The sequence below is a fragment of the Manis javanica genome, chromosome 10 (assembly GCF_040802235.1).
Source record: "Manis javanica isolate MJ-LG chromosome 10, MJ_LKY, whole genome shotgun sequence".
Lineage (NCBI taxonomy): Eukaryota > Metazoa > Chordata > Mammalia > Pholidota > Manidae > Manis > Manis javanica.
Window position 1 is genome coordinate 23,782,402 of NC_133165.1, and position 27,702 is coordinate 23,810,103.

At 39.5% G+C, this 27,702-nt stretch overlaps 2 protein-coding genes across 13 annotated transcripts in view; one reads left to right on the forward strand and one right to left on the reverse strand.

The window, feature by feature from the left end:
- The window catches only part of PFKM (phosphofructokinase, muscle), a 37,047-nt gene extending 26,798 nt beyond the window's left edge, over positions 1-10,249 (reverse strand). The window contains exons 1-2 of the mRNA XM_017669881.2: positions 10,159-10,249; positions 9,416-9,538 (exon numbers count right to left, since the gene is read on the reverse strand). Coding sequence (XP_017525370.2) covers positions 9,416-9,538; positions 10,159-10,240 — 205 coding nt within the window. The 5' untranslated portion in view covers positions 10,241-10,249. The remainder of the gene's footprint in view (positions 1-9,415; positions 9,539-10,158) is intronic.
- Positions 10,250-11,185: 936 nt separating this feature from the next.
- Positions 11,186-27,702, forward strand: part of SENP1 (SUMO specific peptidase 1) — a 63,873-nt gene continuing 47,356 nt past the window's right edge. The window contains exons 1-6 of one of the 12 annotated variants that reach the window (XM_073214866.1): positions 11,440-11,525; positions 15,154-15,219; positions 16,260-16,319; positions 21,314-21,361; positions 22,756-22,886; positions 23,932-24,016. In XM_073214866.1, coding sequence (XP_073070967.1) covers positions 21,358-21,361; positions 22,756-22,886; positions 23,932-24,016 — 220 coding nt within the window. In that variant the 5' untranslated portion in view covers positions 11,440-11,525; positions 15,154-15,219; positions 16,260-16,319; positions 21,314-21,357. The other 11 variants (XM_037009255.2, XM_037009268.2, XM_073214868.1 and 8 more) reach the window with 11 other exon arrangements.

Here is a 27,702-nt window from a genome sequence, read left to right on the forward strand (position 1 = left end):
TCTACCATATTCATTATTGTTTTCTGTTTGATGCCCTAGTTCTTTGTCCCTATTTTTTTTTCTTCCACTATTTTTCCGACTTTTGGGGTTTTACTTGAGTGTATTATATGATTTCATTTTTTCTCCTTTTTTAGCATATCAGTAATACTTTTTTACTTGTTTTAGTGGTTGGCCCTAAAGTTTGCAATTTACACTTACAACTAACCTAAGTATACTTTCAAATAGCACTATACCACTTCACAGGTGGTGTGGACTCCTGTAATAACAAAATAATCCTAATTCTCTCCTCTCATCCTTGTATCATAGCTGTCATTCATTTCACTTATATGTAAATATACTTAAGTATATATATGTGGTATATACATACACATACATAATGAAATATACTGTTGCTATTACTTTGAATGAACTGTTGTCTTTTAGATCAATTAAGAATAAGAAAAAAATATTACTTTCTCTTCACTTTTTCCTTCTTTGATGCTCTTACTTTCTTTTTGTTGATTCAAGTTCTAACCCATATTATTTTCCTTCTCTCTAAAGAACTTCTTGTAATAGTTCCTGCAAGGCAGGTCTGCTGGCAACGCATTTCCCCAACTTGTGTTTGTCTGGAAAAAGTATTTCTCCTTCACTTTAGAAGGATAATTTCTCAGGGTAAGAATTCTAGGTTGGTAGTTTTTTCCTTCATTTAAATATTTCACTCCACTCTTTTCTTGCATGGATTCTGAAAAGTCAGATATAATTCCTTACTTTGTCCCTTTATAGGTAAGATGTTTTCCTCTAGCTTCTTTCAGGACTTTTATCTTTGATTTTCTATAATTTGAAAAATGATATGCCTAGATGTAGGGCTGCCATTGTTGCTGTTCCTGCTTTGCACTGACCTTTGGTGTTCTTTGAGCTTCCTGGATCTGTGGTTTGCTGCTTGACCTTAATTTGGGGAAATTCTCAGTCACTATTGTTTCAAGTATTTTTTCTGTTTCTTCTCCTTCTGTATTCCCATTATGTGTATGTTACATCTGTTATAGTTATCCCACAGTCATTGAGTATTCTGGGTTTTCTTTTTCAGTCTTTGTTCTTTTTTGCTTTTTGAGGATTGTATTGAATTTCCTCTGCCTCAGAGTCCTTCCTCAGCCAAGTCCAGTTTACTAAGCTCATCAAATATATTCTTCATTTCTGTTATACTGTTCTTTATCTCAGGATTTTTTTCCTTAAGATTTCTATTCTCTGTATACATTGCTCATCTGTCTTGCATGCTTATTTTAATCTATCAGAGCACTTAGCCCATTAGTTGTAGGTGCTTAAAGTTCCCAGTCTGCTAATTCCAAAATTCCTACCATGTTTGGTTCTGGTCTTTGCTCTGTCTCTTCACATTGTTTTTTGCTTTTTTATATGCCTAGTAAATTTTTCTTGGTAGTCAGACATGATGTACTGGGTGAAATGAAGTGCTGTGTATGGGCCTTTAGTAAGTGGTGGTGAGGTATGGAGGAAGAAAAGCATTTTATAGTCGTATGGTTAGATTTCAGTCTTTTACTGAGCCTATGCCTCTGGACTCAGTGTTTCTCAGGTGTTTCTTCCCACTTAGGGGGGACAGGATGGCTAGAGTAGGCTAGGGTTGGGTATTTCCCTTCCTCGGATCAGTTAGGCTCTGGTTAACTAGGTTCTCCTGAAGGAAGGCCTTGTGAAGAAAGGAGTGTCTAGTGTATTTCAAAATTTTTCTCCTCTGCCACTAGCCCAAGGGGATTTTTCTCCAATTTTTACTGTGGGAATCAAGTTGAGCTCCTGGAAGTAACGCTCACAATACTGTGGAGGCCCCCTTCTGGCTGGTTCTCCCAGGGGTTTTAAACTCCCAGTTGTCTGCCCTGAGCTCCAGCACTCTGTCAATTACAGTTCATGTGTTCTTACCCCATCACTGATTCCCACTGGCTCTGCTCATAAGTCTGCGCCCGATAGGCCATGAGGAACTGTGTTTGCCTGTCTGTCTCTCCAGGTCTGGGGTCAGCAGCTAGCCCTGTGTCCTCTCCTCTCTTATGGATCCAAGAGGAGTTGGTTTTTCAGCCTTTTCACTTTTACTTGTTGTTAGGATGGAATGATGACTTCTTTTATGGGGAACGGGAAGCCAGAAGTCCAAAATCCAAATTCCCTTTAAATGGATGAACTTTATATGTGAACTATATCTCAATGAAGATATTTTTAAAATTTGGAATAGGAAAAGCTGGAAAATCTCCCCACATATCCTGAGGTTTCTAATTCCAACCATGAGGCTGAAGCCTGAACTGTGAGAAGCAGTCCATCCTTTCCCCCTTCTGCCCACTATCAACTCCTATATCTTCACTGAAAGTACTCTAAGTGAATCATTACATGAATGAGTCTACCTTAGTTATTGAAGGCAAGGAAATGTCACTGCTACTCATAGCCTTATCCCAAGACACTTGGTTATTTCTCTCTTTTTTTCTGTCCAGGGATCATAGTCAGGAGCTCCTGGAAAACTGTATGAGCACAAATCAAGAAAATATTATCTCAAAAGATACCTAGGAACCTTCATTTGGGGGTGAGAGTCTCTGAAAAGAAGAATTTTCTCAGAAGTACTTAGTCCTAGCCTATGGTCATCTTAGTGCAATCCCTAAACTAAAGATGTTATTTTCTGAGCGTTAAACTACTAAAAACCAACACAAAATGAAGAGTAGTTAATAAAGAAATATAACATATTAAGAAATGGTTGTAAATGTCTTCCTTATAAAAATCATAAGAAACCCCTATTCATTATTAATTTATTCACACATTCAACAAATATTTGAGGACTCATGTGCCAGCCACTGTGCAGGTACTGAGATATCATACGCTCTCAAAATCTAGAGGGTCTATCAAAGGTTTATAGGAAATTTTCATTTCACTGGACCTGGGATATAACAATTGAAGAAATCAATAACCCAATGAATGATTATACTGTATCAAATTCTTATGTTATGAATATGTGAGTTGAGAGTAAATGGAGTAAACCAAAAATAGGACCTGCATAGTAAGAACTTGGCAGTGTTTATTTAGTATTGTTTGAGAGAAAGATACAGGTGGATACAAATATTCCAGCATTAGAGAGATAAATAGCATGATGAAACAGTGATAGATCTTTACAAATGGATTTTCTTTAATTTTAATTCTGGACTCCAAAACCATACATTTTACTTTTCCCTAGTTTTCTCTTTATCAAACAACTTTAAAATTTTAAGTACAGTTTCCCAGGAACCTTAACAAATTGGAAGGGGTACTTTAGCTAGTTATGACTTACTTATTTTGTGAATCAACATTTGGATGTATCATTTGACGGTGGACTGATGATAGGAAAATGTTTGAGATCAGGGCAGCAGACAATATGGCATATGTCCAATCCTTATCTCTCTAATGGGGGAGCTGAGAAGTACCCCTCAGGGCAGGGTGTTGGTGCATGAAGTCCACAGGTAAACAAAGTATGGTGAGTACAGAAGGGAGAGTTGAAGAAGGTATCTAAACAGTACCATACAAGCTAGGGTGCCTAAGAAAAGTATCAGAACTGAAGTGCACAGCTCAGCAGAGTTAATGACCAGGAATCACAAAAGCAAAGCAGCAAGTTAGATAATCAAAGAAACGGCACAAGCAAATTATTGAAGCAACCAAACTAAGCCAGTGGTTGAATCTGCACTCATTCCAAGATTGTTTTCATTGTTAGAATGGTTTAATGGGGACAGACCCTTCCTCAAGAGCAGAAAGCTGAAATGTCCTGGGCTTGCACTGGAAAAGAATCTGAGGCCACCTGACAGGCTTCTCAAGGGGGTTGATGTCCATTCTAGTGACTCAAGTAGAGGAATTAGATAGGGTACTTCTGGAAACCCAGATTTTGTCCAAAATATTATCAGCTTTCTTCAGTTGCTGATATTGGTAGCTTGAATTCAGGGTTTAGGGAACTTGGCAGTGAGTGAAAGGAAGGACTGGACCCATAAGAAGAAGGTTAGTTGGACCCAGAGGGCTATGTGGTTAAAGTCTACTATTTCTTCTACCTTATACTACCTGGTGATGGTCTTCCTGTTTTCAGCATGTCCAATAAAATTAATGTGCACAAAGGAGAGCCATATGATAGCTCACCTTATATGTCATATCCCTTACCAGGCAATGAAAGACATATTCTTTACATTGATCCTCAGAGTCCAGGAAAGCACTTAGAAGGTCCTCTTAGACTTCTCAGAGCTTTCCAGCTATCAGTCAGCTATTGAAGTGTTGAAGTCCAGGAAAATAGGAGGAGCAAAAATCATATTAAAGAAGGCATTCTGGGGGAGAGAAACATAAGATGATGTTTAAAGAGAATATTCTGAAGCAGCTAGATAAGAAGAGCACTGATGTAATTTTAAAGCACCTGATCATATGCTCTGACCTTTGTCCCTATTAAGTAGTAGACAGATAAATGAAGATGTGGGGAGCTTTGGACAGTACCCTCCAAACCAGCCATTACTGCCAGGAAGCTGAGTAGTTTATGAAGACAGAAGAGCTCTTTGACAATGATTACTGAAAACTGGCATAGATGGGGGCAATAAAGATGCTTTATGTCATATCCACAAATATATGCACCTCACTAGCATGCGTCATGACTATGGAAGAGGTGCAGATCTCCGTTTAGACCACCGTGGTAAGAAGGTGAAGATGATGTCCACGATGTTAATGACAGTGTGTACCATGGCAGTTAGGGGTGGGAAGTAGGAATGGCAGGCATCCTGGTGTGACCCTCACTAGGAGAACAGGAAATAGCATACCATAGGTTTCAGGTATTTAGTCAACAAATAGTAAGCACCTATTACATGTTAGGCACTGTTCTAGACTCAAGGGGATCCAGGCTTAGAGGGAAAAAAAACCTGTCTGCCCTCATGGAGCTTACTTTTAGTGAGGGAAGCACATAATGAACAAATTAGTCAAGGAGTGATCAGTCAGGAGAAACAAAGCAGGGCAAAGAAGTTGAGTGGCGATGGTAAGGAACCCCGCTGAGATGATATTCTAAGAAAAGAGGTCTGAACAAATGAGAGAAAAAACCGTGCTACCATTCGGACAAACAGACTTCAGGCAAGAAACACAGCAAATGCAAAGGTTCTGAGACAGGAACAAGTTAGGAGTATCAAACCAGAGATTTCACCAATATTTGAACTAAGATTGGAACTGTAAATAGGCTACAATTACCTGCTGGGCTGATGCTGTGAAACATATGCAAACACCACTTAGGTGTGGGTCTCTCTCTGTGTTAAAACAAGTGATTATCTGGCTCTCTCACTTCTGTACAATCCTTGGACTTCACTTAGTCATTATCTCATCAATATACTGTTTCTGAATGTAAGTGCCACACAGACAGACCCTGGGCATAGGCATGAAACCACTGCCCCCCCCTGGAAAATTACCTTTAGTTCTAGCTGGAACAGGGTGACCATGAAGACACAGCAGCCTCCATTAGCCACTAACATTAAAGTTTCTGACACAGGGCACTGGCTTAAGACAATGGTTCTTGGTTCCAGTCCAGCCAGTTCAACATCACCAGGATACTTGTCAGAAATGCAAGTGCTTGGGTCCTGCCTGGGACCTACTGCATCAGAAAATTTGGGGGTGGGAAACAGCAATGTGGGTTAACAAGCCCTCCAAGGGATTCAGATGCATGGTAAAGTTTGAGAACCATTGCTCTGAGTTGTGGGGTCCAAGAACACCATCACTTGAGGAAGAAATCTGCATGCCTCAAAGGCCCAGACAGCTCCTACAGAGTCAGTTCTGCCAATTAAGACCAACTTGTTGAGAATTCTAGCTGAGGGAAGAGGTCACAGGTAATAAGACGACCCTTACTGCAGGGTGAAGGCACCACTTCCAAGGGTCAATTAGGGCGGAGGACACTCTTCACCTGAGGTATAAGGCCTCAAGCTTGATCACATAAACTTTTCCTTTCCCTAAAGAAGTAAGCTCTTAGGGAAATCAGAGCAGAGAAGACAAATAATCATTACATAAGACAATCCCAGGGCTCTTCCACTTCAGATCTGCTAACACTTAATCAAGGGTAATGTGGAAGGCTTAGCTGTTTAGTAAGTACATGGTCCAAAAAATATATCTTTAGGTTCTAAAATACATTTCCCTGGGTTAACTGAGATGTGGCTTAATAGGGGCCACCCAGAGTAGGGTGGCCCAAGAGCATATATGAGATCATCTCTACTAATCAGTGGAAAATGAGAAAAGTGTTCCACAAGTCCACTGGTACCCTTGTATGTCTGACGGAAAGATGAGCATCCCTAAGGCTGTTTTCCCACTCGGTGACCTTCCCGACTCAGGTGATGTTACGAGAGCTCAGTGAGTTTCAGCTGTAGTAAAACTCATGTTCTCTGGAGCTGGTCCTGGAAGTCAGTGATGAATGGTGACTAGGCTGTGATGGATGTAGTCCCAACAGAAACAGAATTCCCACTGATTTCCCTTCACCTAGAGTGCAGGCTCTTGGATCACTATAACACTGCATCTGCTGATGGAGACTCTAGTCTCTGTTACAGAAAACAAGGACACTGTTTGAAGGGAACTTGGGCTGTGGGGAGCATCACCTTCACATATCAGTTGCACTCACAGTGTGGGGTAACCTTGCATTCTGGTCTGCATAACCACCCATGTAACCTTTTCTTACAAAGGCTGGGAGCCTAGGTGACAGCCCTTGCTATGTCCCAATGCAGGGCCAAATGGTTTCCTTATGTTGGGAATTGATCCTCTCTATGCCAGAAACACACACACACATCCACAGCCTGTGTCCTCATGACAAGCAGAGCTGTCTATACTGAAAGGCAGGAAGTTGCAAAAAATAGCAGCTGCAGCAGCTTTCTGCCAGGTCTGAGACTAGAAACAAAATGTTCTGGTTTTTCTTGAGGACCAGAACACAACAACTCCATATATATCTCACTAGAGCAAGGGGCGGAACATCCTGTGGGGAGTCTTTATGTATTTTTTGGGCTGGCAGCAGCTGGAGGACATTAGGCCGGGGCTTTGGAGTGTTCTGGCATCAGTAGCTCTGGGCTCATCTCTGCCAACCATGCTATTTGATAGCATGCGTCCCTCGCTGTGCCCGACAGGGCTGCATTGCCCAGATGCGAGGGACGGAGCAAGGCAGTGGCATTATCCATCCCACCACAACAGGGAGCCACTCTCACCCCCTCCACTCCATCCTCAGCCCAAAATGATCTTTTGAAAACACACACATGATCCTGTCACTCATCAGTGGTCTCCCATAGCTCAGGAGTGCTAAAACCTAGAAGTCATGGCCCTTATACTATTTCTATAGTTCACTCTTGAGCTATCCTTCTCCTCACTCAAGTTGTGCTGGCTTCTCTACTCTTCCAATGAACCAAATTCTTCCTCATTTCAGAGGCTACTGCCCCTCTTTGCAGAAAGCTTTTCTTCCCACTTGGTCTAGCTCATGCATACTCATCTCTCAAATCTCCCTGAGAAAGGATTTTTCTGACTTCTCAGGCTAGATTAGGTCTCCCATTTAACACTCTGATTACATGGTATTATTTTCCTTCATTGTACTAGTACCAGTCTAATTATCTAGCCATGTGTATGTGATTACTGTCTTACTTTCACATGCAAACTTCATGAGGGTGGGCTATGTACCTGTTTTGTTTCACTTTATTCCCAGTGCCAAGTACAGTACCTGACATAGTATGTGCTCAACAAATTTTCTAGGCAGGAACAAAAAGAAGAAGGTAAGGTGGAAGGAAGAAGTGGAGGGAGGAAGGAAATGAGGAAAGGTAGGGAGAAAGGTAGATAAACGAGGAATGGAGATCCCAATATGGCTAATTAGGAACATACTTGATTCTTCATCTCTAGTGGGCAAGCTGGAAGGGTTAAGTGTAGTAGCTCTTACCTGAGGCCTCAATGCTTAAAGGAAGAAGTTGAACATCAGAATTTTATCCATGAAATAATGCCGAGTTCAAACCACAGAAGCAGGTCCAAGTGGGTCACCATAGCAAAGGGGGTCTGAGGTGAGTATTAGGTACAGAGAAAAATGAGAGTGGGAAAAGCAAGGAAAATGAAGGCAAGCAGGAAATAATCTATATGAATTCAAGAAACTGTAGGACAAGCCCATCCGCTGGGCTTTTTTCTTACACCTAGCAGCTTTTTATGCTTGGGCAAAGTCTGATTAAAGGGACATGGGCCACACACAGTTGCCATAATATATAGATATATATACTGTGCCAATGGTTTAATAAATTCTATATAAACCATTTTCTGGTGACTCTGGGTACAATAATGATACTGAATTAAGTTAGAGTTTATGCCATTTTGAACCTTAGAACCGGATCCTGGACCGTGGTGCCCGGCCAACATGTTGGAGCTCAGTGAAGCTATGCCTAAGCAGCCAGCCAGCCCCTCCTTTTCCTGAATCTCTATGGCACCCTCTTTTGAAATTCAACATTTGGAACCAAAATTATCAAGCTCTTAACCTACACTCTGTCTCATACCATTCCCCTTCTTGATTATCAGCTCCTGATTGACAGGGGAGGTATCTAGGTCATTTTCTCATCTACTCAGTCTAGCACAGTGACTTCAAAAAGTAACTGCTTAGAAATTATTGAATAAATATTGCTAAATATTTCATAGGTGCTGGGCACAATTACTCTAACAAATTTGTTAACTTCTTATGGAAAACCTTTTTAGACCTGAATTCCTTCTGAAAATATAAGGAGTTGGACTAGATAATCTCTAAGGCATTTCCAAACCGTGAACTACTGGAACAATGACAAGTTATGTCATATATACATACATTTATTTATTTTAATGTCTCTATCATTCTTAGTATTTATTGGGCACATAGTAGGAACTCAATAAATGTTTATAGTGAACTGACTCCAATATAGATGTATTTAATTTGAGAAAAAACAGAGATGTGTTTCTGAGTTTCATATAACTTATGAATTGAACACTACTTTAAATACAAAAGATGCATTTGTTATTAAATGGGATTCCTAAGGCAATAGTTTTTAAAATATTTGGAATCACTCTGTAATATAATTACTCCTTAATCCATTTAAGTTTCATATTTTTACATATCAAGGTTGCTGATAATAGGATAAATCAATTGGTAACTTACAGTTATGAGGGCCAATGACTTACTATTAACTAAATCAAGTTATTTTTCATAGAACTGTCCCTTTTCCTACAGTTTTCCCAGATGATCTCCTACTCTCTCTCAAAGTCTATCTTTCTCTCTCTCTCTCTCTCCTTCTCTCTCTCTCTCACACACACACACACACACACACACACGTACTTTTTCCCTTAAGTCTTAACTCACATTTCACATTTGGTAGGTCTATCCTCATCTATAATGCTGCACATTAACTTTTCCAATACACCTTTCTGCATTACTCCCCCATTTAACAAAATGCCTCACCATTCTGGAAAACAGGTATGCCTCCCACGGTGTCTGGATCATTCACAGTATCTAGACTCTTCAAGGTTTCTGTGTTAGGTGGTGGCTTTTGTATGAGCATGCTGGATGCTGAAGCTTCCCCAACTAAGAAGCAATATCTCTAGATTAGCATCAAGGTGGGTTTCAGGAATGGGAGTGTTCCTTATTCTCTCTCATTTTCTCTATGACTTTCTGCTGCCCAGGGGCTTTTTCCATAAATCCAGTGAAAAATCAGAGAAGTGGGATTCTTCTCAACTATCTTACCTCAAAAGATTCTACTCCTTTGACATAAAGCGGGGGAAAGCAAAAATGTAACTAGATACTTTGAGACCCAGGTGGACGAGAAAGACATTTTTCTTTGGAACACTATCTTACAGGTTTTAAGAATATTGCCTACAATGGCAACAGAGACTTCCACAGATGAGCACAGAAAGGTTGAAATAATCAACTATACAATGTGCTATATATCTTATTCTCCTTCAACTCCCAAATTCTCCTTGTCCACCTGGGCCTATCGCCACATATTAGGCCAAAATCTCACCTGATACTTGTACAAAAAAAGACATTATTGAATGACAAATATTTTATCATAGTGGGGATGGAATAAACAAAGTCAGTTGACCCCTTAAGCCTGCATTTACACTAATAAATCTCATTTCCTTTACACAGACTCCCTGTAAGAGAAGCCATTCTGTCACTGGACTAGGATCAGGAGACAATGGTACCTGTTGTCTGAGGAGTCCCGACTAATTGGCGAGACTGAATCATACACATGGAAAATTCCAGATGTAATTCCTCTTTATGCATGGCTGTCTCCTAAAAATAGAGACAGAGTTTAATCCAAATGAAACAGATCAGTGGAATGATTAACATGGACAAAACTGACACGGACCAGACATGCTCAATACTAGGCCTTAGTACCTGACAGTATAAAATTTCAGCATATGAAGTGATAGAAATGATCTACTTTTATGCATTTGACAGGGCAAGATCCCCTGAACTCAGAAAGCATCTCCTTTCCCAGGAGCCTACAGAGGATTTCCTTGTCAAAGTCTGAGCCCAGAATGTGGCTGTCCTCGCTGTAGAGTGCAGGAGCGTTTCTTCGAGCCTTCTAGACAGGGCCTGTGTCAGAGGCCCACCAAGTTGAGAGGCGTGGTACAAAGTTTTAATGACAAACATTTCTTCTCAAAAAGTATGGCACAGATTACAGAGTAAACAATTCCAGCCCAGTAACACCACCAGGGCCATTTAGTTCTTCAGAAAGCACACTCCTGGGTCCGTTCATATTTTTACTCAGAAAGGTAGATCTCTGGTGGAGCCCCCTTCCCCACCCCATAGCTTTCCCCACACCTCTGCCCGCGTTTCAAACTCTTCCCGAGTTCTATAAGGTTCTATGTGTCCAGAGTCCAATTTAAGCCAATTCTAAACTTTTTCTTCCTTCCCCAAATGTCCAGTCAAGCACGATGTGGCTCAGAGAGCACAGGGCAGCAAGTTCAGAAACTTGTTTCCTAGCCCCAGGTGTGCCACGCACTTTAAAACTTTGGTAAATGTTAGACTAAAATATCTCCAATAACCTCTACAAGCACTAACGTTCTATGATTCTAAAAAATACACGATATAACTTGAGAAAGATTTAGCTCTCCAGTTTCCGCAGATCTTCGGCCACCGCTAACGGATGCCATAGAAACCAGAGACCAAGCAGAAATGGCCAAGCGGAACCAGAAGGCGGCGGGTAAGGGGCTCGAGGGAACAAAGAAAAGCGAAGGACGAAAGGCGCGCTAACAGTATTCCGAAAACGAAAACGAAAATGGCCCAAAATGAAAGGGGAAAAGGAAAATTTTGACTACAGCCTTAGACGCTTCCTTGGCTTCTCGGGCCTCACCACACTGCGCAGGCGTTCCGTAGGTCCTCAACTCTGCTCTTTGACCTTCCGCCCTGCCCCCACCCCCCGCAACCCCCCTGCTCCCGGCCTCCGCGGCGGCCCGGCGGCTCTTCCGGTGTTGTGGAGGCGGTTCCGGTTCGCGGCGGTTCCCGAGTTTTGCGTTCCGCGCCCGGCCGGAAACCCCTTCGCTTAGCAGCCGGTTCCGGTTCGGTGAGTGGCGGCGGGAAGCTGGGGGAGGGGTGAGGATGGAGGGAGCCTGGGCCAGGAGGCAGCGCCGGGCCGGGCCGGGCCTGGGCCAGGCTGGGCGGGCGCGGGAACGGCCGTGGGGACGGCGCTCTCCCTCTGCCCCGCCCCCTGGGACCACCTCCCCTCCCCCTGCGGTCCGCCGGCCGCCGTCCGGCCGGGCGCCGGGAGTCGGGCCTCCCGAGGCCGTCACTCAGTCCCCCTCCTCCCGGGCGGGGAGAGGCAGCTCCCTGGCCCCTCGCAGGCCCGCCTCGGCGTTCGGTGCTCCTTGTGGGGAAAGCCGTTTGGGATTTCGGGGCTTTCCCGCCAGCGCGGGGTCTTCTCTCCGGGGAAAGCTGTTTTCGCCGGGAAGCTCGGCTTCCTGTTGCACCTGCTTCACCTCCCGCTTCCTTTGAGAATGACTGGTATTTCTCGGCTGCTTCTGCGTCTCACGTAAACATTTCTCCAACTCTCTCACTCGGTGGTATTTCCCTGACATGTGATACATCGCTAGTGCCACCACCAGAAAGAAACGGCTGGACCCTTCTGCCCAGGTCATGAAAATCCCCTTACCGGCCACAGTTTGCTTACCTGGCTCACCGTCTCTTTCTCGGTGCACGCTAACGTGATGTCTCTGAATACATGCCCAGTTTCTCTTGAGCTTGGTGATTTCTGTTTATCGGTGCCTAAGCAGTATTACCACTATCTTGTTGGCAATAACTTACTCCTCTATCACTTTCGACTCAGCCTTGTTAAAGTCATTTCACTTAAGGTTTGGTGCACTTAACTGGGGTGGTGATGATTCCTACAAAATTTATATAGAGCCTTCTACCAACTATCTGACTTGGGGTTCTTGTTCTAAGTAAATGTTCTGGAAGCGATAGATTGCATCATTTCCTAAGTCATTACTTTTATAATTTGCGTTAATTCATGCTGAGAGATATTACACTGCCTTAAGTATCTCTTTAAGCACGATCCCTTGAACTTCTTCCAGTTTAGAAATTCCCTTTTTGCCCTCGAATCCCATTTTGGAAGCCTCAATAGTTTTGTTGAATGAAATCGACACAGCTATGGTATTAAGAAAGAGTTTATGTAGACTCAAATTTAGGATTATAACCAGGGAGGTTAGTCAGTCAGAAAGTTCTGAGTGGTTCTGTAACTCTTCATCTGGAGACAGCTTATATGCCTTTTACAGCAGGGGATATGTGCAGGAAAGAGGTGACACTAAGCAGTACATGAAGCAGTGTGTCAAGGATGCCTTTAGGTAGTGTCTTAAAAGAACAGACCATGCACATGTGGGTGCCCTGTATGCATGAGAGGTGGCAAGGGTTAGGATTGTTACTTCCTCTCCTAAAGGATTCTAGCAAAGACATGAGAACCAGACTCCCATTCAGTTTTGTCCTCTGAATATTCAGAGCTGTTTCCCTTCTCCGGTTTGTGTCAGGGGCTGTGACAGTCTCGCTGACACAGGTGAGAATGGCTGTATGCCATCTTCACAGCCCAGCATGAGTTGTCATGGCTACCTCAGGGCCTCTACAGCTTGCATAGCTCTCTATGCCTGTGTGACCGCCATGGGGGACCATAAAGACTGCATTTTATTTCACATATTCCCCATTATAATACCAACCTTCAGTTGCACATCACAACCATATGTTGATGTCAGGGATGATGTTTGTTGAGTCGGCAGTTTTCTTCTGGTCTAACTTCCTTATTTATCAAAAAACATTCCTTCTGAATCATTTCTGACTTTCTAGCTTACATGATTCCAACTTTTTCCTGCCTTTGTCTCCTCTGGCATCCAGCATAGTGCCCAATTCTACAAGGGAAAGTAATTCAGGTTACAGTAGTGGGTGTCATTTTAATGATATCAATATGTGTAGAAGAATTTAAAAGGCAAGAAAACCATCTAGTATAGTCTGAACAAATATTGGCATATTTTGCTAGCCTGAAATAAGAGGTTGTTTGAATTCCAGAGGTTATGCCCCTTATCAGTGGCCTGGGAGATAGAAATGAGGGCAGTATCTTTCAGGCCAATATCAGAGTAAAGGCAAGAAAGAGAAGAAAGGATTTTATATCTAGTTTAAGTATGAAGTCTTGATTTCTTGTCTTGAGTAGAAGCAGTATATACATCAATGTCCGCATCTCTTCCCTGTTACCCTGATCCAGAGGTCTTCTGTTGTTGTGCAAGACCAGCTGTCAGCTGGAGCTATCTTCAGTGTATGTCCAAGGCTCAGTGCTTCTAGAAGTTTTGTAGCAATGTCATGGTCAGGAGCACTTGGTAAGGTCCTCTCCAACGGGGCTCAAGAATTGTTTTCCTCTGATGATGTTCTCAGACTACCCCATCGTAAGACTCTCAACTGTGATCATTAGAGTCCTCTGATTTGGAATCTGGGAAGCTTCTTTAACCTGTTTGTGATAGGCTGAAGCTTGAGACAAGGGATAGGAAAGGCTGTATTCCAATACACACTGTTCTATCAGTTATTATCTCCTATGGAGTGAGTTTATGTTTCCAAAGAGGGGTACTGTGAATAGTCAGCAGGGCCAGAGGCAGCACCTTAGGTCAGAGGAGTTCAGTACAGAGATTTTAAGTTTGAGGCGAAGATGTTTGGAAGGGTTTCATTAGGCTCATATGATTGCCCTGTAGAGTGGGTGCCCTGGGGATTACAGATTACAGAAGGTATACCCCAAATGGGAAATGCATTTTCTAACAATTTCTTTGTTAGAAAGAAATTGGGTTAGAAAGAATAGGGTAGTCTGTGAAGGCATTAACCATGTGGCAGGGGAAGTCTTCAACCCACCCAGAAAACATGTACAATCATAAGAATATATTGATAATCTGTGCCATTTGAATGAAGTCCGCCTGCAGGTGTTCAAAGGATGGAGAGCTGGGAGGTAAAACAGGATTTGCCAGGGAGCTGGGAAGAACAGGCAGCCATTTTGGGTTTCCCACAGTCCTGTCTGTCTGTTGATTTTACAACCATTATTAGCCCCCTTTAATTTCTCCAATTCAGGAGCATACCTTTGCCATGTTACAAGGACATGTCATAAGTCTGGCTATGAGAGGCCAGTTTTTGCAGAAGCAGAGTGGACCTCATATATGTCATAACCTTTACTTACTCTGTTATTGCTGCCTTAGCATGAAAGTCAGCTAGGGCATTTCCCTGAAACTCGGGTTCAGTCCCTTTAGTGTGAGTCTTAATTTTTTATGACTGAAGGTAAAATAATTACAAATGATAACATTATTTGATCTGGAAGATATGTCAGATCTCCAGGAATTTATCAAGAAGGTTTTAAAACATTTGGTCAAATAGGATCACAGGTCATTGTGAAACAATATTGAATTATTTATTTAACCAAAGTGACAAAGATTTCATAGGCAAGTAGAAAGGTTACATAGTTGCTAGCAAGACTTGTCTCCTTTAATAGGGAAGACTTTGTAATTTTTCATAGTGTTCAAAGACTTGATAAAGATAATGTAGAGCACAGGGTGGAGAGCTGGAAGGAAAAACAGGCCTGTTTCAATGCCCTTCATTCAACTTCCTAGGACTTAGAGTCTTTGTCTTCCAGGCAGATTTCATTAAAGGCAAAGAAACTTTGTTTATTTTTTCTTACTTAGATGAGACCACTCGTTTAAGAAAATTTTGTCCTTTTAGCAGATGAAAGAATAAAGCTCCAATTTTATGTAAGTACATTATCGATATTAAAGCTTATTTTTAAAATCCTTATAACAAATTTACTCATTCTTATCCAGCTTGATCATATATTAAAGTTTCTTTTTTGTTGTTGTTTAAGATTTCTTTTGTACAAGCCTTTTACAGCTTTCTTTTTACATCCTGATTTGTCCTATGTTTTCCCTCTTTAAATAGCCAGCTTCTCTTTAGGACAAAATTGCTTTCTTTTTCCTCAATAAAAATGTCTTTCCATTCCTCATACCTTCTTTTACCAAAAAGTACACATCTAATTTTTCTTGCATACAGAGATGTTTGCATTATTATTTCTAGTAGCTTTAACCACATATATTAATTAGAATCCTTAACTTTTAGAAACCTTAATTTTCAGTAACCACTATTAGTAGGCAGTTGTAAACTGTTATATCAGCACTCTTTAGACTAACAAATTTATGAATACATTTTCATAATTTCTGGAAAAGTGTTTCTTCAGAGTGTGGTCTATCAGTAGAGCATAAAACATGTTTATTAACAGACCCAAATTTATCTTTAGTTTCTCTGTAATAAGGAGACCAAAAACAGATAAACCTATATTCAGTGATTAATGTCTCATTGTTTCATCTTACTTGGAAATGATAATTTAAGGTTTCAGATAATTAAAAATCTCAAGCTATTTTTAGCCACTTATACCATAACACATAATTACCACTAAAAGTTCACCTAAAAAAACATATCTACTTAACTTTCTTATTGTTAATAATCATGTTTAGATTACCTACAAGAAACTTCATAAGGCATTAGTCATTTTTCTTGATAAATTTTGTAACAGATAACATGAACTTACTCTTAGTAAACCTAGGTGGAATAAAGGTATATTTAATGCTGGGAATTCTAAAGATATATCTATTTTATTAAACCAACAAACTTAAGTTAGCCTTTATATTTGTTTTGACAAGTAATGTTATAGAAGCTATGGGCTAGATTTTGGGCAAGGGCACTTATATAGCCATTTGTATTTTTAAAATGCCTCTTTTTCTTCTTCTTTTTCCTTTAGTTTTAGGAATTGAGGATGATGTAGATAAGAGTTCCCAGTAAGGTTTGGGGACTAATAAAGGTAGGTGAGCTTTGACCTGTGTCTAGACTTGTATTTCCCATTTTGCAAAGATCTATAAAATTAGGACAGTTCTCAAACCCTCAAAGACCTAAGTTGTAAATAATGACATAGATTGATCCATTTATTCAACTACATTGTTCTCAATTTGTTTATTTCCCCCAGGGTATATAGTTCTAATTTTAGGAAAGAAGACCTTTAAAAACAAAAATTCCTATCAGGTTCTAAATATCAGCTTCCAATCTGGCCAAGTTATGACAGAGCTATTTAAAAATTTTTTTAATGTTGTATCAGTTTTCAGCCAGACAAACAGTAAATATTTCTGGCAGTATTGAATAACACCCCTTGGCTGTAGGAGGAGTCCCCAGAAGAGGGTACAAAAGCTATTACTTGCCCAGTTTCTAGAGCCATTCCAACAGTAGCTGAAAGAGAGGTCCAACAACTTGTGTGTCCCAGGCAGGCAGAAAGCCATGCCTAGTACCTGCTGGTAAAACAGGGCAAGCAGAACAAGCAGAGGCAGCTATTACTGGGAGAAAAACAGTCAATAACCAATAGGTCTGGTTTTGGAAAGGAAGAGGCAACGTGAAATTTTATTTCCCCTTCTTGACTGCACATTACAGAGATTCAGAAGAGCTGCTTCTAGTCAAAATTTTCACCCTTTGCAAGGCTTCTGCCAGTTTTTCAGAGTCCTTTCTGTAGGCGTCAGTATCTATTAGCCTCCCTTCGCTGCTCAAGTAACATAGTTCTCCCAGCTTATCTACAGTCACCAAAGCCTTCAGCATTTGCCTACCCCCACCCCTTCCACATCCCTCCCGGGCTAGGGAGAAGCTACTGGGTTGGTCTTGATTTGATAAATGCATGCATCCCCAGTTCCATCAACTCTGGGAGGGGCACTTGGGAGTGTCTGCACGGCCATTAACTTGGTGGAGGGTTGTTGGGCCGTGTAGTTTTTAGAGTGGATCACTAGGAATGAGTACTCAAAGGAGGATGGAGGGGAGCAGTCAGTCTAACCATTTTTGTTTTAGGTACATCATATCTTTAATTTCTCATTAGCCTGTTAGAGTGAAACTTTTAATGGAGCTACTCTGAAATTTTGAAGACTTGCTTTTAGGTACTCTGCTTATATGGTTTTACCTAATTGGAATATTCCCCTTAGTGGCCATAGTTATTTTAGGTTATAATTCCCCTGAGGTGTGGCAACAGTTTAGTAGGACCCTAGCTGCAGATGGTAGTTTAACCCACATTTCTGTTCAGCCATAGGGTCTCTAACCTGATGGTTATTAAGCCAAGTTCTCAGGACACAAAACAAGCTTAGTAAAATTTTGCCATTTTTGCTAGTCACAGCTTCTGGAACCATAGTTTTTAGTGCTGGAAGTTGGCACAATTGCCTTCTTAAAATTTAAAGATTATTCCCCCCTTTTGAATACTTCTAAATACCAATCAAGATATGCATCCCTATCAGGTTGTTTAATCTCGTAGCTGGCTTTCTCTAATTGCTTATGCAAGAATATAGTTTGGGCACACTGCAAGTGCCCCATCTTGGCCATTTCAGAGAGAGAGCTCCTTTAATTCTTCCTAGTGTCTTGCATCTGAGGCGCTCATTATTATTTGAAATTCTCTTCTCCATCTTTTATTATGGAGGAAACACCACTTGTCAAAGAGGGTGCCAACAACTACTGAGTAAACATGGGGACTGTCAACCAAAAATGGGAGCCCTGAGACCCAGGAAAAGACTCACCCTGCCACAGCTGGGGCTCTGGGGGCCCCTCCTGGCACCAAGGTGCCAAGTCCTCACATTGTTCCAGGTGAGTGTAGGCTGCCTGTTCTGGGTCCCTTCGTAGTTGCCAGGAATTGTTGACTGAAATCAGCACAGCTATGGTATTAAGAAAGGTAAAGTTTTTATAGACTCAAATTTAGGATTATAACCAGGGAGGTTAGCAGTCAGAAAGTTCTGAGTGGTTCTGTAGCTCTTCATCTGGAGACAGCTTATATGCCTTTTACAGCAGGGGATATGTGCAGGAAAGAGGTGACACTAAGCAGTACATCAAGCAGTGTGTCAAGGATACCTTTAGGTAGTGTCTTAAAAGAACAGACCATGCACATGTGGGTGCCCTGTATGCGTGAGAGGCGGCAAGGGTTAGGATTGTTACTTCCTCTCCTAAAGGATTCTAGCAAAGACATGAGAACCAGACTCCCATTCAGTTTTGTCCTCTTTGAACATTCAGAGCTATTTCCCTTCTCCGGTTTGTGTCAGGGGCTGTGACAGTCTCGCTGACACAGGTGAGAATGGCTGTATGCCATCTTCACAGCCCAGCATGAGTTGTCATGGCTACCTCAGGGCCTCTACAGCTTGCATAGCTCTCTATGCCTGTGTGACCTCCAGGGGGACCATAAAGACTGCATTTTATTTCACAGTTTATATCTTGAGAAGTTTCATTCATTTTTCCCTAATTCATATTTACCTGACCCGTTAATTATCCTGATTGCAAAGAGGGTTGTCATATCAACCATCTGATGAATTAAATATAGAAGGAACAAATGGATTAGCAACAGGTTCTGCTACTTCAAACTAAGGTGATGTAACTTTTGACTACTGCTTTGAAAGTCTTTGCTTTTCCTTACCTGACTCCCACACCTCCTACCAAATGCATTAGCTTCATTATTTTGCTGTGTCCATTTATGGACTGGCTTCTCACAGTAGATGGCTTCTCAGCTGCAGAGACCCTTCTTATTCATATTTGTATCCCCAATACCCTGAATGTAATTGGTGCACAGTAAATGTTTGTGCGTGAAAGAAGTTGAATACTTAGAATTTTAAGGTGTTAGGGTGTTGAGGTGCTTAAGGTGCTAGAGTCTGTTTGGGAGAGGTTATATGTAGAAATATGAAAAACAAAAACAAATACATGATGATATAGTATAAACTGTCATATACGTAACTTTCCAGAGTTCAGAGTAGAGTGACTCACATGATCATTTTCATAGATTGTTCTAACCACATCTTGGTCCTGGATAAAGCTAATTGTAGAATGCCTTTCCTCAATATGTACCTTTTAGTAACTTCATCATAGCTCTAAACAGTTTCTTTTATAATTACCTCTTTGCCTGTATGTAAGCTTATACATGTTTTACCATACTTATTACGTTCTGTTACTGTCAGGACTTTGCCATCTTTTTTTTTTTTTCAGATTTCCTATTATCTTGTGCTCAGGTTATGTTTTTTCAGTAATGAAAGGACCAATGTGAACTCAGAAATGAGTTGTTAGGGTAGTTATTTTAAAAACCAAATTCTTGCAAGCATAAGAATTTTTGGCATCAGAGGTTCCAGACCCAGCATTTATTTCCTGTTGAATCTTGGGCTGTAAAATATCCCTTCTAATGTAATTGCAAAGTGGCACAAAGAGAGCACACTGAAGGAGCTAGATGTGTTTATATTAAAATGTAAATGTGGAGCTTAGTTATTAAAACTATAAAAGAGTGTGGATTCCTCAGACTTAGCTAGGGGTTACATTTATCTTGCTAAAGTGTATCAGTCCTTGAATGAGGATATGTTAAAGGATGTGCAGTTCCCTGACATTTGTTGAAAGTACACTTGCTTGGAAGTAGTATACTGTATTTTTGTCTTCCCTTTGTCCCATCTGTATGATTTCAGGCCAGTCACTGAACCACTCTGGATATAACTTCTAAAATTCTTTGATTTCTTGCTTGCTTCTCTATTCACATCTGTTTCAGGAATGCAAATGAAATTAACATGGGATTTTTGTTTCAGGCTCCAGGCTTTTAAATTTGCGTTCTACTACAACAAAAAGGCTAGTGATGACAATTATGAAATGGCCTGAAAGAGTGAAATGTGAAAAAGCCACCACTATCTTATTGATGGGATTTTTTTCCCCTTAATCTGGGACCCAGGGAATTCTGCTTTATTAAAAAAGAAGGAAAAGAATACCTGGAGACTTTCTGGATGGAAGCCTTTTGTTAAGCTGAGCATCTAGAAACATGTTTGAAGCCTAAATATAAGGCTTGAATTCTTTGGGAATCCTCCCTAGCAAGGCTGGGTGATCAGATGATTATTCTGCTTAGTCTATAGTTACACCAAGAAAAGTTCAAGCCTGCCTTCCTTGTGTGTGTACTTCGTTACTGTGACTGTAAAGAATACCTATTGTTATCCAGTCTCCTTAGTAGATTGAAGCCTTGATATTGTTAGGTAGATGAAATGCTTAATCTTTAAAAAAATATGGTGACAAGATTGTGAGTATATATGAGTGACTATTACCATTGCTAGTTCCCTGCTCTTGGAAATCAGCCAAGAAGCATGTGTGCCAAGCGAATATTTATTAATCTAGTTGCAAGCAGTTAGGTCTTTAACTTCCTTTTCCTGGGAAAATTAGATACATCAGAAGAGAAAGCAGTTTCATGTAGGAAAGGGGCTTTGGTTTGTAGCAGTTTCGTTAGTGAAGGAGGAGAAAGTACTTAGTATAAATGGGAAATATTCCTCAATTGTTCTCAGAATATAAGAAGCTTTATATTTGGCCACTGAGTAAAATGTGTGGAAGAGAAGACTTAATAGGACCACCACTTGTTTATAAGGTGGGTCTTACAGGATCAATCACTTGTTTATAAAATGGTTTAGCTGAGGTAATAGAGCAATGAATTTAGAAGAATTTCTAGGTTGTCATTTCAGTGCAGTCACTAACTTTATGACCATATGCAAATTTATCTCCAAAGGGTTGGCTTTTCCAGCTTACTTCTTGCTGTAATATTCTGTGATTCTATGGTAGTCTGTTAATTGCTGGTTAGTATAGCACAGGTTACAGAAATGTTTGGAACTGCCTCAGGCTAGTTCTAGCTCCCATTTTCTTCCCATCAAGTCAGCTCTCCTTACCTCCTTAACTTTTTCTCCACTAAGAACACATGTCACTTCTGAGTGACTTCCTGTTCTATAATTATATGAAGGAGATGTGTCAGTATGTAACATTTCTATTTTCTGTCTTCTCTTATAGGACTTTGTATCTTTGCTAAAGTCAGTGATGTGAAAAGACCTGACATGGGTAAGACTGACTATGAGGTAGTTGTTCAGTCTTTTTAGTTACTCAGACTAGTTAAGCTGGAGTGAACGAGTGGGTTTTCTAACATTTACAGTATTTGTATCTTTGTGCTTAATAATAATTTTAATGGAGATCTGACACTAATTATGTGATTGTATATACCAAACAAAAAATTTTCTTTTGGTTGGGACACTGTTTATAGCATCTTTTGGAAGGATCTTCTCATTCACTGTATTGAAAAAGCCAGATGCACACAAGCAGACATTTACTTTGTGCCAGGCCCTATTCTAAGTACTTCAAATATATTAATTCATTTAATCTTTTAGAACGGCCTTGCAAGGGCACTTAGTACAGGGTAGATACTATTATTGTCCCCATTATATCAGCAAGGAACCTGAGACACAGAGGTCAAGAAACTTGCCTAGGATCGTACAGCTGTAACTGGCAGGGCCAGGATTTAAACTCGGGCAGCCCGCTTCCAGAGTCTTTTTCTTTAGTGCTATGTTATACCACCTTCTGTACGATGACTAACTTGATTAAGGTAAGTTTTAAATTTCATTTAGCTAGTGACATTGATAAGTAATTATGATGAACATTTTCTACTATTTGTAGTTCTTTGCATCTATAAAAGGGATCAATATAAGGTCAGAACTAGTAGCCAATTTAGGAATAGGTCGAAAAATCTAAAGAGTTATATCTTAAAACATTCCATGTACTCTTAAGTCCACATTGGTCTTCTCTCTGCTGCTCTTTCTTTTCCTTAGTCTTGCCCTTCTCTCTCCTGGACGTTTGTTTCCTTTTCCTCTCATTGCTCACACCAGTGTAAATCACTGAGTTCCCTTACCTCATTTGTTTCTAGCCTAGCTCTTACAGTAACAAAATCTCAAAAGTAGTTATAAAGTAAGGTTCTGCTACAGTATACAATAGTTGAGTTGACAATCTGTTCAGAGCCTTATACTTATTACAGAAAAAAATTTTCAGGTGGATTAATCACCTTTCAGAGCTAAAACAGAGGTAATAAAACAGGTATATTGACAGTGTTTATTTTTGAATGTTAAAATTTTTCCCTATTTATATTTAAAAAATTTTTTATGGTTAACGTATTAAAAAATTTCTTTGGAAAAATTCGTTATTTTAAAACTCTGAATTAAGCTCTCTTTATACAAGGTTTGAGCTATTTGGTAGATGTCAGTCAATTCCAAATGAGCCAGTTTCTGCACATGAGCCTTTTTTTGGACAAAGATATTCTCAGGTTTCTTGCCAATGGTTAGAGGAGGTTTTATTTGACTATAGAGTTGTTCTTTGGGAATCAGTTTTATTAGGTGAAAAGATTGGTTCATAGGAAAATAGTTACTGAAGAATTATGTGACTTAAACTAATCTGGACTTTTTCTCCAGATGATATTGCTGATAGGATGAGGATGGATGCTGGAGAACTAACATTCGTGAACCACAATTCCATTTTCAAAACCCATCTCCTGTCACAGACAGGTTTTCCAGAGGACCAGCTTTCATTTTCTGACCATCAGGTTAGGAATAATTTTTTCCTCTTAATTAATTAATTAATTAGGCTTAAGTTTTCATCTGATGTAATTTAAATGCCACATTCAAAAAGTTTAAGCATATATATATATATATATATGTATATATACTTTATAAGATCAGTAGTTCTAGCGTTTTGAATTATGTTTGATGTAAAATAAGAATCAAACTATTTATGAGTTCTTTGAGAACAGTACCTTAGAGAACTGTTATTCCTCTGAATAATACAATTATTGAAACACAGATCAGTGTTCTTTTAAAACAGTGTTTTTAAATTGCTATCATAAATGGGGAAAAATGTATAAATACACAGCAGCTCTGAGATTTCTCTGTGGCAAAAGCTTAGTTTCTCAAAGAACCATCAGCACCAGCAGCATCTGGGACCTTGTTAGAAATGCAGAACATCAGGCCTCACCCCGCCTACTGAATCAGAATCTACATTTAATCTCCAGCTCATTTGTATGCCCATTAAGGTTTGAGGAGAATTATTAATAAAGCAGTCTTTCTCAGTAGGAAAGCCATTAATAATCTGGATGAGACAGTTCTTTGATGTCTGAATCTGTCCTGAGCATAGCAGAGCATCTTTGGCTCCTGGGCACTAAATACCTGTAGCATCTGCCCCAGTAATTATTTTGACAACTGAATATATGTAATTACATTTCCACATTTGTACTGGGGTATAGCACCATCCTTGATTAAGAACATCTCTGTAAAGTTATCAAAAGAATCAAAACTAGGTTGATCTTGATATATGACGTTGGCTTTCAGATACACTAAATGTGTATTTACCTTCTAATGAGCCATGCTTTAAGTTATCTAACAGATATTTTGCCCATTTCTCCCCTTGAAGCCTCATTTTTTCAGATTGTTTATGTGTTTTCTTATTAGTATGTAGTTTAATTTGTTTGTGATATATATGTAATTGAGTTCTGAAATATGTCATAATCTTAATAGAATTTTTCCTAATAGAAATTTATATTTCATTTTATTGTCAAAAATATTATTTAAAAAAAATATTCTGCTCTGTTTTAGATTTTACCTTCAAGGCAAGAAAATTTGGATCGATCTTTTACATGTTCTATGAGAAGTGCATCTTATAACCCAAATTATTATTCAGGTATGCCATATTACTTGGAGTCAAGGCATTTATACCTTTCAGATTTCTTCCTTGCAAATCATTTGTGTTTACCATCTTTGAAAGCAAAAACATCAAGAGCAAAAAATATTTTCTCCACGAAAACATTGTTTTAACAAGCAGTGTGTATGTATGTGTGTTGGGGGGGTGTCATTACAATATTTCACTGATATAGTCTCAACCAAGTATTTTTTTTTTTTTTGAGAGAGCGTCTCTCATATTTATTGATCAAATGGTTGTTAACAACAATAAAATTCAGTATAGGGGGGTCAATGCTCAATGTACAATCATTAATCCATCTCAAGCCTAATTCTCGTCAGTCTCCAATCTTCTGAAGCATAACGAACAAGTTCTTACATGGTGAACGAATTCTTACATAGTGAATAAATTCTTACATGGTGAACAGTACAAGGGCATTCATCACAGAAACTTTCGGTTTTGATCACGCATTATGACCTATAAACAATCAGGTCAAATATGAATATTCATTTGATTTTTGTACTTGATTTATATGTTGATCCCACATTTCTCCCTCTATTATTATTATTATTTTTATTTTTAATAAAATGCTGAAGTGGTAGGTAGATGCAAGATAAAGGTAGAAAACATAGTTTAGTGCTGTAAGAGGGCAAATGTAGATGATCAGATGATCAGGTGTGTGCCTATGGACTAAGTATTAATCCAGGCTAGACAAGGGCAGCAAGACATCCACGGATGCAGAAGATTTCTCTCAAAGCAGGGGGGGTGAGGTTCTGAGCCTCACCTCTGTTGATCCCCAAATTCTCACCTGATGGCCCCCCTGTGACTGTGCCTGTCTTATCAACCAAGTATTTTTTAATGGAAAATTTTGTTTGGAATCCATTCTCCTACTTGCTCATTATGCCACTGCAAAAAGCAATCAGCTTTGTTTTTCATTTTTTTTTTAAAGATATGTATGTGATGGATATTTATTTTCTACTGATTTAATATACAAAGCTAGCCTATTTCTCATCTCCTTGAAATCATGAATCCTGAAAACATTTCTACCAAGCTTGTCCCTCATCAGGGCAGGAAATGTTAAGTACATGTTCCTATCTAGCACCTGCCACAGCCATGCTTGCATATTCAAGGGCTTGCCTATACAACTTGTGATCCATGACAGAAGTCAGCATTCTTGAGGCTTTTCCTAACCCCTGGCCTACCTGATTACATCTGCCGCCTTCCTAAAATTAGGACCTGCAGTGACCTTCTGGCTCTGTCTTGGGGAATCAAGAGTTTTTATTGGTGAGCCTCCTGGCAGATCCCCCAGAAAGATTACAGTGGTCTTTCCATGTCTTCACTCCTTGTATTTCAGTCCCGTACCTAATCACAACTATGGGAATATTAGTAATACTATGGAACCCGCCCCAGTGGCATTTTTATGAGGATTAATTAGATAATAAATATGAGATGCAAATAATAATTATTGTTGTTATTTGGCTTCCTCAGGATCCTTTGTCAGCAAGATGAGATCTCTTCCCCTAAAAAGACGTTAGTATGATGCTCTTTTAGATTTATATTATATTTAAATGTCATTTAGGTGGGTGGTACTTTTCCCTGGGCAATGGATTTTCTCTCCTAGGGTGGGAAATGGTCTCCACATAGTATGTGCATAATTTGTACAGAAAAATCAGTTAATTTGCTCAGAAAGTAACTGCCATCATTATTATTGGAAAGGCCTTTCTCATGAGCAGAAAGCCTGAAACCTGGTTTGATAGCTCATTATTAATCCTAGGGGAAGGACAGTTGAGTAGATAATGAAATAAATTATTAATATTTCCATTTGAATCAAGCTGTGTTTGCTTGTCATTGCATATGCTGATTTACCATTGGATGGATTATTTGCTTTTAGTTTAAAATAATTGTTTAGTAATAAACAATTGTATTTAGAAAATTATACTCAAAATCTCCTTACCATAACTTAACTCCTCCCTAACTCTGTGGCCTTTTCTGATTTTTATCTGTGTGTATACATTGTACACATTGTATGATTTGACACATATAAGCTTATTTTAGCCTATATTTTTATTTCTACTTTTCTATCTGTTTATGTGTTATTCTTCATATTTACCTTTTTCTCTTGATTTCTAATAATCCATTGAACTGATATGCATATTCACAGTCCTTTATGTGCAATTCCAAAACCCAAAAAGCTCTGGAAACCAGAAATTTTTTCATAATTTATTTGGCATCAAAACTTGACCTGAAGTCATTCCTTGGCAAACCTACATGACCAGACATGAAGCTATTTATATTCTGTCTCTTGTTTATATCTGTAAATATGAATACTTACACATTTAGCTGCAAACATGTCATTATATTTGATTATAAGATACATATACTTGGAAGAATTACAAAGTATATGCCAGGTTATCTTCCTAAAATTCCAAATATTAATGAATTCAGAAATACACCTGGACTTGTGGGGCTGTGATTCAGGATGATGAGTCTGTGCCTTCATTCGTTTCATCATTTTCCCTGTGGTTTAGGCCTTCACATTTTCAGCTGTTATAAATAAATGACTTAAAAGCATTTGTCTACATAGTTTTTTTCCTTTATATTTCCTTTAAAGTAGGTCCTTGATATTCACAAAGGATATATTTGAGAGCATCTCAAATCCTCATATTCTTGACTGTGGTGATATTGATCATATTCCTGGTTTTCTACTTGGTTACGTGATTCTTGAGACTTATATTTTTCCTGTTTGTCCTCATACCACAGATTGGTCCCCATATCAGAGTCTTACACTAAAGTTTTCTCCCTCACTTAAAGTCTGTTTTTTTAGAGAAAGAAAAGAAATTACTTTATAACATTTACTGTTTACATGATAATGAATAGAAAATAATAACAGTGAACAATAAAGCCATATCAAAATGGAGATGCTGAGCTATTACATTCATTCTCTAAATACATTCTAAATCTCTGAAGCACAGGATTCAGATTTGTGCCACTACCTCATTTCATCTAATCTGACCAAACAAATTTAGGGCATATCACAGACCTTCAAGGCTGTTTCCTAACCATCAGAATTTTAAATCTGTGAATGCCAATGGTCTGTATACTGTTTTCTTATACTAAAGCCTGTAATCTTAATCTCCTTTTCACTGTGTGCTTTTGTGACTGTGTCCCTTTTCCACACCAGTTCCAATTCATGGTGAGTCCTGCAGAATTCTGTTTTTGTTGTCTCCTTTTGGTCTATTCTTTTCTGATAATCCTCACATTGATATCTGTGGTCAGTCCCCTTGAGCTTTATTGCTTGATTGGTTTAAACATGGGTCCCCAGGTTCTCTGAAGTAGCCTTCTCATTCTGACCCTGTTGCTGTCCTGCCTCCACAAAGATGAAAACGCAGGAAAGCACCAAACTTTAGAATCAAGGGTCTTGACCTTCCCTTCCCTTTACTGCTGTTCTGGGCCTACCTCTCTATATCAAGCTTTTAGAAAATCCACTTCTTAATCCATTTGAGATTATACTACTAAAAACAATTTTTTTTTAATGCTTAGAAAGCAGAGAAAATGTAATACTTTGACTTTACAGTGCTGGTCAATCTTTAAGATCTCTTTATTTTTATTAAGAGCATAGTTGATAAGAAAATCAAACATTTCAACCCTCAACAAAGAAAAGTAGAGTAAGATGAAAAGACATGATTTTG